The 15,070-nt window shown below is 38.1% G+C and overlaps 1 protein-coding gene across 1 annotated transcript in view; it reads left to right on the forward strand.

The window, feature by feature from the left end:
• SHISA9 (shisa family member 9) overlaps positions 1–15,070 on the forward strand; it is a 195,635-nt gene that overhangs the window by 157,158 nt on the left and 23,407 nt on the right. Inside the window, exon 3 of the mRNA XM_026096441.2 lies at positions 12,161–12,316. Coding sequence (XP_025952226.1) covers positions 12,161–12,316 — 156 coding nt within the window. The remainder of the gene's footprint in view (positions 1–12,160; positions 12,317–15,070) is intronic.

The following is a 15,070-nucleotide window of genomic DNA, read 5'->3' on the forward strand; positions in this document are numbered from 1 at the left end:
CTTTCTCGAAAGAAGCTATTTACCTGATCGCCTCTCTTACCTAAATTTTGCTGGTTCCCCCTCCCCCCCGAAACTCATGTGCATATATTTGGATAAAACAGCACTCTATGTATATAGGAAATAATTTGAGTCTAGCAATTACTGGAAGAACTATGTGGAACACATCATAACTAATCAGATAAATGTTAAACTACCTTTTTACATAAAAGGTCCAATCGAAATTGTCATGGCTCAAATAAATGTTTCTTTATGTAAGACTTGGTGTTGATCAACTAAAAGGGAATCATGTATAGGATGCCAGAACAGTTCATTTTTATTTAAGTATTAGTTAAGAAAGACTGATGATTAAAGATTCAAAGACTCACATTGTCCTTTTTGGAGAACACTGCCTCAGTATTCACTAAAAACAGCAGTAGTTTCAAGAAGCTTACCAAAATAAGTATCAGAAAAGGGAGGAGTCATACCTGAAGACAGAAAGGGCACATTTCAAGAGCACTTTGGTAAATTAGACTGTGTTCATATTTGATGGTCCAGAAGAAATTACCGTGTGTACATAGACAAAGGGGTTCAGTCCTCTGAGTGCCATTACCTTTAAGAACTCATTGAAGATGGATGAAGTTCTGTAAGACTGTAAAAGCACTAGTGTGCTGTCAAGCCTTAAAAGAGGAGAAAGAACAGAATTGCAAATCAGTTAATTAAGCTTAATTCATGAATTAAGGGACAGGGGAGAGGAAGAAATGGAAATAAACAGATAATCAAACTTTTTATAGCATTTAATCAAAACATGGTCATGAGTAACAACTAGCGTAGATATGTCAAGAACAAACAGAGCAAAACCTAAGCAATTTCCTTCCATGACAATGTCACAGGCCCTTTGGATAGGAGAAAAGCCGTAGATATAATAAAACTTGATTTTAACAAAACTTCAGAAACTGCTTCCGGAAGGCAGATGCTAGATTGTCTGGAAAACTGCATTCAGAGAATAGTCAACAACAGTTCATATTTTTCAAAATAAGGATATACTGAGCAGAGTTCTGCAGGCACCTACTCTGTCTCTAATATTTTGCAATATTTTCATTAATGAGGAGGAAGATAGAACAGAATGTATGCTTATTGAACTTGTGGACAACACCAAGCTGGAAGGGGTTTGAGGTGTCTTGAAGGACAGAATTAGAATACCAAAGATTTTAGAAAGTTAGAAAAATAGTGTCAAAAATAAGGTGCAATTCATTTAAGAGAGACACAAGATTCTATGCATAAGAATGATCATCTAAACAAACACAGGATGAGAATGACTAGGTAAGGAACAGTTCAGTATAAAAGGATCTCAGGGCTTTAGGAGATCACTGGCAGAAATGGATCAACAATATCATGCTCATGCCAAAAAATAAATGGTACACTAGGATGCATAAATAAGTAGAGATCCTGTAAGATATAAGAAATAAAGAGGATGAGATACCAGATCTCAAGAAAGATGTGTTCAGAAAGGTTGTATTTATGAGACTGCTAATCATTCTATACGAATAGACTAAAAGAATTCCTATTATTTAGTACAAAGAAGACCAAAGGAAGACCTTAGTAACAACTTTAAAATACTAAAATGCTGCTGCAGAAGGGATGGTAATAATCTGTTCTCCATATCCTTAACAGACAGGAGTACTAATTGATTTAAACCGCCTTAAAGGAGAATTAGAAAACTTTTCCTAAAATCTGATTTAACTGTGAGGATACCATTGGAACAGAATTAGAACTGGACTAAATTTTGTAAGTAGGCTGTGGAGCCCCTCACTGGAGTTTTTTTAAAAACATGATAAACATCTATCAAGAGCACAGTTAATCCTCCCTGAGAGGAGTATGGGATAAACTAGAAAGTCTTTTGAAGAGCCATTCACTTGTATTTTCTATAATTCTATGCAAATAGATAAAACATGTATCCCACTCTGTAATCTGTACATTTTGTTCTTGAATATTTTAAAAGATAACAAATCATGGCTATTTCTTTGATAACAAAACACTAATTCTCCACTGGTCTTCAGAGTTCTCAGAGTTTTTGTTTGCTTAACACAGAATAACAAAAGAAAAACTGCACTGGCATTAATAAGACTTGCACAAATGGACTGGGGAAGAACAGATTCATAAGTAGATATTGCAGCTTCATTGTAACACACCAACATATTTTCATGTCTAGAGAGACTAAAAGAATAAACTAAATTATGCCAGACAAGTATATAGCTCATTCTTCTCCATTCCTGAGTCAGGTGTATCAGGACAGCCTATGCCACTGGGATATGCACAACTGAGATACATATTTTAGTAAAATATTTCTCAAACCCCATGTTAGCTGGATGACAGTACATCACAGCTAGTGAAACTGTCTCAGACTTTGCTGACTGAAAGGCCACAGTGCTGGGCATGAACAGCATGAGAGAACCTTGCGGGCAAACTGTTCCTTACGTGCTATAGGTTGCAGACCCCTAAGTTACTGCTTAAACAGAATAGTAAATAACAAATATAAAAAAAAGAGTCAGGAACATGCTTTTATTAAAATTTTTATCCTCTAATGTTTTCCTTCTCAGCCCTTAGTATATTGGGACAGTTAATAGACTATCCAGTGAAATGCCTCAAGTAAGAGATTTTTTAATGTATTCAGACTGCATAAAATTCTACACTCATTGGTGGTCAATAATCATTATGGTAAAAGACGACAACAAAAAACTTAAGGAAGGTATATAAACACTTGGAAGGAATAACAAAGATTATAATGACAGGCACATTCCCATTCTTAAGTAAGAAAGGACTGGAAGAAAAATAATTTTAATTTCATTAAAAGACAAAATAGGCAGAATAAAGAACCTGAACTGGCTGGTACATCTTAGCAGACTCTTTTTACTTCTCTGAGAAGGTACAGAACTGTTTGATTTATAAAACAACTGATACCTTATGGGAAAGTATAAAGAACTTCTTAGCAAAAAGATTTTGTCATGTAAGTAAAATTTGCTGAATTTATCCTTTCTTAATTTGCATAGCTAAGGATATTTGCAGTGCTCAGAGTGTGTATAACTGGTGGGTTTAATTAATTTTTCAACTCTGCTACTTGAGGCAAAAGAAGATGAAGAAAGCCAGAAATGTGGGTGGGAGTGACAGCATAGCATTGCTTCCTGCCCTCCCACAACTCAAGCACTGGAAATTGGTAAGAAAGCAGGGTCTTGCTATCTGAAGAGTTCATCTGCTTATTGCCTTCTTAAAGGTTATAATCCTCTGTTTGTGAAGGCGCAATGGGTTGCTCTAGAGAAGATTACAATATCACAAATCCTATCAGAGGATTATAACTCTGTCAGGTTGTGAGTAATTATGAAGGAAAAGCAAACCTTCAGAGGACACAAAAATAACTTTCATAAAAGGAGATGTGGTATAAAAGTCCCCATGGAAAACAAAGCTCAGGCTGTAGTGTTTTAACATGTAAGAGGGCAGAAAAAATTACAAGCATGTGAGTGCAGTGGTACAGTGCTGAACACAAGGAATATGAAGAACATAACAGAGAGGCTTCCAGCCGGTTTAGTCACAAGGCCAGTGATATCCTACTCCCACCCTCCTCAGATGGCAGTAAAACAGCCAACTGATTTCACAGAACTCTGCTCCTACACAATTGGAGTCTAACCAGAAATGAGGAGACCAAACCTGAAAAATGATGAAGGCCCCATCTCCTAGATCACTGAGGCCATAGACAATTCAACATCTCACAGCATCAGTCTTCATCTAGAAGAAAATGGGAAGCTCTGGTGGCCAGCTCTTGAATTCAGGGGTTATACAAGGAAGCAGTATCAGTTGTCTCTTTCCTCAGTTGTACCCTGTCACAGAGTTCAGAAGGGCTCACAGGCATAAGATTGTTATACCTATAAACCCTTTCCCACAGATTTAAACACGAGTGGCAGTAGCATGTTCAGTAAGAAAATGATCCTTTTATAGAGACGTTGTGTACTCTCCCTTGCTGCCCACAGATGGCCATAGAGCCCCACACATCTTTGGCCACATCACTACTTGTTTTCTTTCTTTTACTTTTTATACCACCTAAAATAATTATTCAAAGAAATATCTCTGTCTCTGACAAACATACAGTTAATCGCCTGAAGAACGTAGATAGAAAATGAAAGGGTGAAAAAACAGAAGATACTGTAAAATTAGTGCCATCCTCATTTGCACTTAAGATAAAAGTATTCAGAATTAAGAATCCATCTGTCTTCAAGTGTGTGTTGATAAAAAACATTGCCTACATCTGACAGCAGAACAAAATTCCATTGCACTGGGTGGAGACTTGGAAATTTTGCCATTTATCAAAAATGGCATGGGACATTGTTTGAGTGACAACAGCACACTGACTATATGGCTCACTGTGTATCTCTGCAGTTTACCCTTCCTGCCAAGAGACAGTCAGTTCCTCCTAACATATGGACCAAGGGCAGAGCATGGTGGATTTTATGGAGAACCCTGACCCGGCCCCATGACCTTCCTTCCCATGTTCAGCTGAGCAACACTGCCTCTGGCTGTCAGCTCGTGAATCTCCTTACCTAATGCATAAGGACTGTGCCCACAGTGATCTTGTCCATCAGCCCCTCAAATTAGATTGATAAGGTGCTAAGAGACATTACGCCATCTTACCTTTTACCAATTGTCAGCTTGAAACAACAGGTTTCTCTTTTGTGTCAGTCAGCACTACCAACTGTGCTGATTCATAAATGCTTTCAGTAGGGGACATGCTTAACTTGCCTGTGCTACGTGGTGTCAGAACAGCCCACGACACCATTGTGTCATAAGGAGTTTAATACCTTTTTGAAGCTGACAATGAACTGAACTGAAGATGTTCCTGGGTCCGACATTTCTCTATTTTGGGGAAAAAAGGCTTCTCAGAAATCTATTGAGGATATCCATTTGTGAAAGACCATGCAACCTCTATCACGGAAGATGGCAACAGAACTAGAGATTAATCATATAGGAAGTGAATAGAAAATACATGGCACTAGAGAACAGTAGGTTGAAAGGCACCAGCATGCAGCAGCACCATGGAGAATCAGAGTATAGTATGGGACTAACTCCTACAGTTGTTAGGACAGAGGAAGGCAGAAGACTGTGTTTGATGACAGGCATTTACACTGTAGACTGTCACTTCCATTAAACAGAAACATTTTCTTGCTGGATGAAGTGCCATCCCACTCATCTCAGATCCTTTTTGTGATGGTGATTAGATGGGTAAGTTGTCTGTGTTACAAGAATATTTTTGTGATACAGTGCAGAGACAGAACAGGGAGCTGGCTAACATAAATTGCCACGAAAAATATTTATTGTCTCAGCACTATCATATTTAGGGAAAATACGTCACTCGTGTGACTTGTACACTACTGATGAGAGAACAAAAAAGGCTGCATATCATAAGGGACAGAGACTTACAGGGATGACTTACTGAAACTACTACATACAGAATAACACAACTCCATCCAAAAAAGTGAAGGCAGAACCTCATCTCAGAAGCCACACTACAGGGCCACAGTTGGCCCAAACATGGTAGCCTTAATGATCAAATATCAGAAAGACCGTCCAATGAAGATAGATTAAAAGGAGTGAAATTATTTACTTCAGAAAGCAGACAAACATTTGATAAGTGGAAAAAAGCATACAAAATAACGAAGAGCACAAAATCCGGATCAGGAGCATCTGCTCTTGCTAAAACATAAAATCAGGTAAATTGCAAGGTAGAGAGTTTAATATTTGATAATAGGGAATACCCTTCAGCTTAGCACTTTTACTAGACTATGGAAAATGTTGCTGTGGAGTGCCACTAATTTTACAAGAGCTGAAACGCCATTTTATGACCGGGGGGAGAACAAGAACATCCAGGTTTATAACAGTTAATGCAAATAGAATTTTAGAAGGATATAAGAAGAATGCTGGTTTTGGGGATACCCCACATTGCTTTTTCGGGCGTAACTTCTATCCTTAAGGGATAAGCACACACCTTTCAAAGAAGGCAGATTTCGCACATAAATACCACTGAAGCTCTTGCACCCTCTTGTGACACATTTGGTACTGGACAGAGAGTGGCTACTGAACTAAATGGACCTTGTATGTTATGCACATTTTCATATATGAACAAATTGTGTATAATCTAATGGATGTCTAGTCTGACTTTGAAACATTAGCTGTTAGAGAGTGTACCCTTGTATACTCCTGCACGCAGTGATGTTCTGGATAAGAATATCCTTTAAAAAGATATCATTTAACACAGATGTGGAGGAAGAGATAAAGGATCTAAATAAAAAGACAATGACAATAGCAATATAATACTTACAAAGAGAAAAAGAGCAAATCTTCTAGTCGTGGGAAAACGCACAGTATATAGGCTGCAGGGTTTGAGTTCCACCCCAACAGGAGGCTTAGTCCCATGAATGGAGAACAACAGACATATTGCCCAGAAAGGAACTGGTCTGAAAGGAATTAGTTTACAGGGATAATCACGCTGTTACTACCATGTAGATTTTATTGCATCTGGGATTCTGCAGCAATAGCATAGGCAGTTTCTGTTGGGCGAGTCTTGTAGGACTGTGAGTATGGTTTGACAAAACTGGATGAGCTGGTCTTATAATTAAGTCTAATACACTCAAGAACAGAGAGATAAATGTGCATATTGGTGGCAGTGCAGCTACGGAGGGGAGGGGAACAGGTTTCTACCGGTATTCTCTAGTTGCTCAGATCTATTCTGTTTTCATAGTTGTATTTTCAATTTGAGTTAGTTCAGGGCATATCTTTTTCTCTTGAGTATCTGAAAATGCTCAGCTATTATTATATTTCACTCTGATTTTTCCTTTCCCCCCCGCTTGACTTCTCAGTGTTCTTTTGTCTGTCTTGTTCTCATTTCTTTTGTATGTGTGTCTGCAGGTGGCTTTTATAGCAAAATCTCATTCCGCTTTGCTGCCCTTCCCCCATCCTCTCCTGTTTTGTCACTGCATTGCCTATCTTATTTGTTCTTTTCCTTATGCCTGCAACTGCTCATTTACTAATAGAATCTATTCTGTGCATATGTATTTTTTTCATTTTCCTTGTCTCCAAGCACCGAATCCATGACTTCACTGCTACAGAAAGGAATGAATTCCCAGGTCGCTCTGTAGAACAGCTTTCAGCCTCCCATGGCTGAAGAGAAGAAAGATAGTGGCTGAGCTTTAGGGAGGTTCATGGCAGGTTATTGGCTCTCAGTGAACAACTTATTATTATTGAACTTATTTTTGCTAGCATCCTACTAGCATTCCTTCCTCTAACCCCAAAGATTTCCCCTAACCCTGGCAGCCTCTTGACAAAAATAAACAAACTAGGTGAACAGCACAACAAACTCTATAAACAGTGCAGAAAATGAAAAAAAAGTGTTTCTGATTTTGCCTTCTCTCTCCACATTCACATATGTGACCACAGTGCGTCAGGTCTTGCCTAGACTGGGTTCCTGTTTGTTTAATAACTGTTGAGATGCCTATTCCTTGATTTCCAAATAAAGTGCATAAGGTAGATATGACATCATCTTAACTGGATGGAGCACAGCTTAACTACAGCAACTGATTCCATTATTGTTGTCACCGTGATACAAACTACAGCCACTTCGACTTACAATTAGGGAGGGAGGGGAAACACTCCAAAAGCACTTTCACTTCAAAATCCCAGTAAGCTGTTAGCTGTGACATCTGGATGCAAGTTTCAATTGCACAGGCTGAGATATAGGTTGAGGTAATAAACAGATAAAGAAACAATGAAAGTCTTCATCAACTAGTGGGACTGGGTGGTGGGGATGTACAACCTGCTTTCTCCAGCTATAAACTGTTTCTGGTGCTGCTTCCCTCCAGTTCTTATTTTCTGCTCCATTTGCCTCTCACAAGCTTTCTCTGTACCCAGAACTCTTAAGGGGATAACAGTCAAAAGCATTCTTCAGCATCTCAAGACCTCCCCCCCCTTCCCCCAGTATGTCTCATTTTCTGCCTAGCTTTTGCGTAGTGAACTCCAGCATGCTTTCTCCAACTCATCCTCTTGGGCTGGTAGTAGGAAGACAGAAAGGTAACCACTAAGACTACATCTAGAATGATCCCTTAAAGTCTTGGGAGTTCCTTAATGCAGGTTAGGATGCAGCCTGGCATTGAATTTCTTTGTTTCAGCAGAAAATAGGATAGGTTGGGAATACTGCAGTTTTTAAAATATCACCATTGCTAATCAAGTCTGACTACTCATGCTAGAAGCTGTGGCACAAACAGTTTTTTGACTCTTTGCGATGTTCCTGTTCTCTATCTTTTAAAAATAAATATATAAATATTGGCAGTGGCACAGTGCAGCTGGCTATATGGAATACCGCGCTGGACAACGTAGCAGTCTCAGGTTGCCAAAAGTACTGTATCAGCACAGCCACAGATTTGAGGTTAAAGTTGTCCCCATTCAGTGAAGCCAGCTATTTGCAAATACCAATCACAGAATATCTGGTTTATGAATATAAAGGATTTAACTTGGCACTGGAAGTCAGTGATAAAATTGGTTGGGATTTTTCTGGCTAAACTTTCTTTCAACTGAAACCAATCCCCTCTTTCCCACAGTATCCCAGAATATGTTGAATAATCCAATGGATTATTATTTGCTTCCAAAAATTTAACACATGCATTTATCCAATTTGAGGGGAAAAAATGTCAAAGTCTCAAACTGAAAGACTGCCAAACTATTTTTATTCAGGTCTTAAAACTTGCTAGCTGGTCATGATTAAACCTGGGCTCTGCCAGTGGTTAGACTAGACTCTGCACCACAATACCTGCTACAAAATTTGCATTATACTGTTGTTAATTCAGTTACAACAGTTTCCCGAATATCATCCAAATATAGGTGAATTTACCCATCATTATTAAATCATGTGTGGAGAAAACAAGGTAAATGTCCCATTCGCTCACTTAATTCTAGGAACATGCAGATAAGGAATTAGGTTACACACAGTTTATCCACCTTGCAAACCAATGGAACGTTCACCAGGTAGGATGTATTTAGACTAAAAATTAGTGATTCAGATTGAAACAGGTAAATGTATCAAGCTGAGGTTGTCCTTTAGGTCCTGGGAATCCAGTCCAATGAGAGTCTCTTTATAAACACGAATCTTTTTTCAATATAGTTCAATGTACTGTGCCACAGTTTGGCCTTTTGCTTAGTTTACTTTGTGCAAATGGCCAATTGAATTAGTAATTTCAACTGCGCTTTCTCTGTGATGACTTAGTCTTGTGTAAGCACCTGAGTGTGAATGAGGGGTATTGTGCAGTCAGTGCAGCAGTGAAAGAATAACTGTCATTAATTTACTTGAAATTCATACTTTAGAAGAGTTCCACGCTTTTAACAAGCAGTGACAAAACAGAAGTCAAAGATGATCTGGGGATGTGAAACATACCTCATGACATTCAAAGAACCAAAACACAACAACATTAATCCTGCTAATGATGTGGTCTTAAAGTGGGAATGCCACAGAACATGTAGAAGAAAAACAAACATACCTAATTCAGTTTCTCCAGTACATTTCTGGGGTAACTTCCTTCATTATTGTTAAAGAGGTGACTGAATAAACGTGATAGGTCTAAGTAAGAGATGGAATCTAGAAAAACAATTCTGGTTAACCACAACTTCTTTACAGTGCTTTTGGAAGTCTTCCACAGCCGAAAGTCACTTTGGCAGTGACAGTAGAAATACTGGTGTTCACAATACTTTTATCACACTGAAATCATGATGTTTTGACAGACTGAATAATAAGAATTGCCACAAGGGAAATTCATGATAGTGGTATCTGAGAAGTGCTGATATGTATCTACTCAACAAAATTAGGAAACGTAATGGTAAAATGCTGATACTTTCTTCATATTGCCAGACCCAGCCCTGCTGGTAGCTGCCCTGTTAGTGAAATACAGCAGTGCTAGCATCCGCCCTCAAAAGTGTACATGTAGAGGCAACCATAAAAGAGAGACATTTGGAAAATGTGAATGTTTTGGAAAGAGTAGCCAACTATTTTAGGGTATAAGCCATTAGAGTAAGAGGCTTTCTTCAGCTGTACTCTAGGGATAGAATGGAAATGCAATAGGATTTCTCAAATCCTAGCTCAGTAAGAGAATAGTTACTTCACTGAGTTATCTAAGACATACCAGCACTATAGCTGAACAGAAGCTTACTGAGAAGTTTTATTTATTAGAAAATGGCAACTCATTAAGATAGCAACTGTTCCTGTGAAAGATTTGACTTAACAAACTTGTCCTTGCTAGATAAACCTATCAAAAAGATTCAAAAAGTATTCCAATATTTTGGGGAACTTTGGAACAGGAAAATTTCTGTTTTTCAATTCAAAATAACATTTCTCTTTAAAAAAGTAAGCCAACTTCTAATAATATATATAATATGCTGAAATAATAACAAAATTTTTCTCCTGAAAATATTTTCAAAAATGTCCCATTTCAATTTTCATTTGTTTGGTAAAAGGAAAAAAAAACCTTTTGAAATATGAAAAGCTCTTCTATTGTGGGAAAATCATTTCCCATTCAGCTCTGCCTAATATCCACCACCAGCTTGGGCCCTATTAACAACCAGTAACAACAACAAGAAACATGCTGTTATTAGATTGTATCCCTTCTACCATCATTCTTCAGGTGCCTAGTGCTCCACTCTTAACTTGTTTATATGTACAGGTAATAGGTGGATGTGATTATACTGCTCTGCAGAGGCAGGTGCAGCCTCAGTCTGGCTAGCAGAGACTACCCGAGGCAGCAGTAACGGTGAGGAAGAAAGAGGGGAGGGAAAGTTAAAAAAAAAAACAAAACAAAAAAAACCCCTTAGTTTTCCTTTCCTCTCCCAGCAGTAAATCCGTTAGTGGCTCCACAGAGCTCCTGCTCATGCACTCAGCTTCACTAATGAGCTGTGGAAAGCCAAGTGGCTCAATTCCCTTAAAATCCTGGCAAACTGCAGGGATATCTGGCTCCTGCCAGATCCTGTGGGCACTTGGGGGGTGGTCGACTCACTCCATCATAATAAGCCTTTTTTTCTCCTAACAACCCAGCTTTCTTTCTACATGACCATAATCCTGTGCTTGATGCTATGGGAGTTACTGTATTGTCACAAATTCAGCACATGGTTTCATTGCAGGAGAAAAAGGCACTGTTGTGTGATTTCAGAAGCCATGACAGGGTTCTCTGACTGACAAACAGCTCCAAATACCTCAAAATTCACAGCCTGGAGAAAGACACTCGAAGAGATATTGCTGACCATGTTGCAATCTGGCTTTGCAGATTGAGTGCAGCATACAGTTCTGACCGAACTTATTAGAAGCAGAAATGAAACAGTATAAACCACTAATAATTTATGATATATCTTAAAGAGAAAAAGTATTCAGGCTGCAATCTCTACTATAACGGGACAAGTCAACCACAGAACTGAAACAGGGCTAGTACTGGTATAAAACACTATGCAAGCAGTAATTAGCACCTGCTTTTAGATATGTCTGATACAGAAAACGCTGTCTTAGTATGCAACTGTGATACCTACTATCAGGGGAAAAGGAAAAAAAGTGAGGAAAAAGCGTGAGCTTTGAAGAAATTACCTAATGATAGACTTCGGCCAAAATACCACATACCGCACTGTGGGGCATGTCTACAGAACACAACACAATGCTGTGCGTATAACCAAGCTAGTTCTGATATTAAAAGCAGTATAACTGCGTATTTGCAGCAGCTTTTCTGAATAAATTTAAAGTAGCGTAGCTAGTTAACCACACAAACAGAATGATACTATTGAGGCTACCTTGGAATAAACTTTAAGTTTTGGTTCATATGTTAAAGCTGTGACAAATTCAGTCTTTGTGTTGGTGTTCAATTGTTTTGAAAACCTATTTTTTAGTTCAAAGATCTTTTTGAGGCAAAAGTTAGCATGTACTGCTACAATCATTGTTCAGCCTTTAATCACACTATTGACTGGAGTACAGGTTTGCTGTACTCAAACTCCCACCTTGTAGTAAACACAGTTTTGTTGCATTAAGTCTCATGACACATCCTGTCTAATCTGTACTGGATAATGATGTCAAAATTTAAAGATCATTTTTTTTTCTAATGCATGTTGATTTTCTTTAATGCAGATCCACCGCAGATGAATAATGTCATACCAACATCTCCCCTCCTTCCTCAGATGGCACATCAACATTCATATCCCAGCCTGGGACAGATCACAAACCCATATGAGCAACAGCCCCCAGGCAAGGAGCTTAACAAGTACGCCTCTCTAAAGGCAGTTGGTAAGTAAGCACCACAATGCATGACTTCTCCTTTACATCAATATGTTGCATTTGCTGATGTCAGCTGATGCTCAGCTCCAGAGTTAAAAAGAAAATCTTGCTCTTCTGGACTGCTTCATTATAGAATTTGCCCATTTTGATATCATGTTAGTTGGAAATGTATTAAAAATTGACAGAGGCCTACAATTAACAAGGGACTACAATTAGTGATAAGAAAATTACATGTAAGAATAGGAGATCATACGCATGTGTGCGCATGTATATACACACACACAAAAAACACACTGTACCTACTGTATACCTCTTGGTGAGTTTCACCTATGTTCAGCCCTAGTTCTTTATGCCCTCAATATGCCTACATATACATTTCAGTAGGTACTTTCCATACTTATCTACACAAATGAGACAGAAGCATCAGATATGTTGCAAATTAAGGGCATGTACTTTCCACACCTGCTCAATATTTCCAAAAAAAAAAAACATACCTGCATACTTCAGAAGTAACAGCTTTCATATTTTCTGTAGGATGTGCATTAGTAGGTCACTTGAGAAGTATCCCAAGGCTTTATGATTTTAAACAATTAATGCATCATAAAGCTTTTAATGAACATCCCAGTGGTGACTAGTTTCTAGGACTGATTAATGTTATACTCTGTTGTTTTAAGAAAATGGGGGCATATCCTCTAAGAAACAATTTTAGGAAAGTAAAAGGACAATGGTGGGTAAGGATTTCAGTATAATTTTAATAATGGAAGTGCAAGTTCATAGCACTTTTCAGGAACTGTAAATACTGCTGCATATCATGTGAAGATGGAAAGCCTTTATCACCTTATGTTTCAGGCCCCTTCTAGACAATAAGTAATTAAGAACTGTGGGGTCTATTCATACACAGCTTCTCATGAACCCTTGCTCAGCTTACATGTATGGATGTTAACATCATTTTCCCATGAATTTAGAGCAGCATCACACTGCCTATTTCCAGATAGAGCTATTTGGCTCAGAAAAAAAGCAGAACAGCTGAGAACATTCTGACTTAAGAATCTAGTATCCATCATGCCAGAACAATTTTTCATCACAAACTGACATTCCTTTATCCAAACTTCAGGCCAGCAGATTTCTAACAACATACATATTGAAGTCCCATCTTAAAAGCACATAACTTTGCTTTAGGTTGCCATTTTTTTCCCTCATAAATGGTATTTTTTAGTAAGTTTATAGAAGACATGGATAATATCTTTCTGCTGAATTCTGAATATGGATAGCATACCTTGATAGTTCTTTCTTCAAAAGGTGATATCGTGTAATGTTGTGGTAATTATTACAGCTTTGTGCATTGACATCAGGTTTATTTTTCATATGCCAGTTTACTTTGGGCCAAAAAAGGTACTTAAACATAATAAAATGAGAGATTAAACACTCAAATAAACTCCCTTCTACTCTCATTTACCCAAGAGCCACTGCACATACTTTTTTTTTTTTTAATCTATTGACTTGGAACTTGTTTTTTGTGAACAGACCACTGAGACAGTAGGTGCTGCAACAGCCCTGGGAGCAGTTACACTAGCAGTTGCTCTGTTTTGCTGCAGCAGAATGTCTCAAGAGTTGTGTAACCTGAGCTCTGAGAGGAACTTTTTCCCCTTTAAAGGACTGATCTACATTAATGAGATTAATAAGTCAGCTACAATAACTACAGAAGGGATCAAGAACAAATTTTTAAAGGAATTTTGACATTCAATTCCCTGACTTTTAAGAATCTAGTAAAATTCTGGGATCTTAGAGTGCTTTAATAATCAGGGTGCAGGCATCACTGGAAGAGCACGACAACTAGAGGACTATAAAAGAAGTATAGGAAGGGAATACTGACTCCTTAGAAGTTTAAGCAGATTCAAAACCACAGGTATGAAAAATTATTCCCTTTTAATATACTGCACTTGATCTGAAAGATACAAAGGAGACTGAGTAGGATAAAGGAAGAAATCATAAAACATACCATCACTGCTAATGTACTTTCCACTCCTCTACAGAGAAAAGACTCTAGCTGTTGAGTGTAGGTACAATGTAGAGTAATGTTAGGGAAATTAGTCTTACTGGGAACTTCTTTGATATCATCAGCAACACAGTGTGTAGCTAAAGTATGAAGGAGTCTTTTGGTCTTTCTAGGCAACAGAGTGATGGGGAAGGACAAGGATGAAAGACTGTACTTAGCGTTTCATCTATTTTTGAGTGTAAATTTATTTATAAAATTCATTTAATTAAAGATATTTCTTGGGTGTCTGAGAACAAGTTTTTAAAGCAGCTAGATTGTAACAGTACAGTTAAATCAACCTTGAAAGATTGTGCACTTCAGCTCCAAAAGTTCTATAATGCCTCTCAGAATCTTAAACTAAATTAAACATAACTTCCAGGGGCATTTTCTTCTAGGAGGATTGCACCATCTTCTCATGCTTTTCTCTTATCAGTGAGTAACACTGTCACATTTTTTTCCTACAGATCTACTGGTCTGAGACCATGTTAGCCAAGCTTTAGATTCAGGTGCCTTTTCGCAAGAAAAGTACAAAATCACCGAGTTGCTATTTGATCTTTTCAGCAGAAAACAATAAAGACTTTGAAACTGTTACACATTTGCACCTTTCCTTTGGCCATGCAGAGTCACAGCTAAATACACTGTTTTTAACAGCTTTCATACTCTCAGGCCATGGTTCCTCAAACACTGCCATTTATTCTGTACATCCCTAGATCACAAAGCAGTTCTTC

This window comes from Dromaius novaehollandiae, chromosome 14, assembly GCF_036370855.1.
Source record: "Dromaius novaehollandiae isolate bDroNov1 chromosome 14, bDroNov1.hap1, whole genome shotgun sequence".
NCBI classification, from domain to species: Eukaryota; Metazoa; Chordata; class Aves; order Casuariiformes; family Dromaiidae; genus Dromaius; species Dromaius novaehollandiae.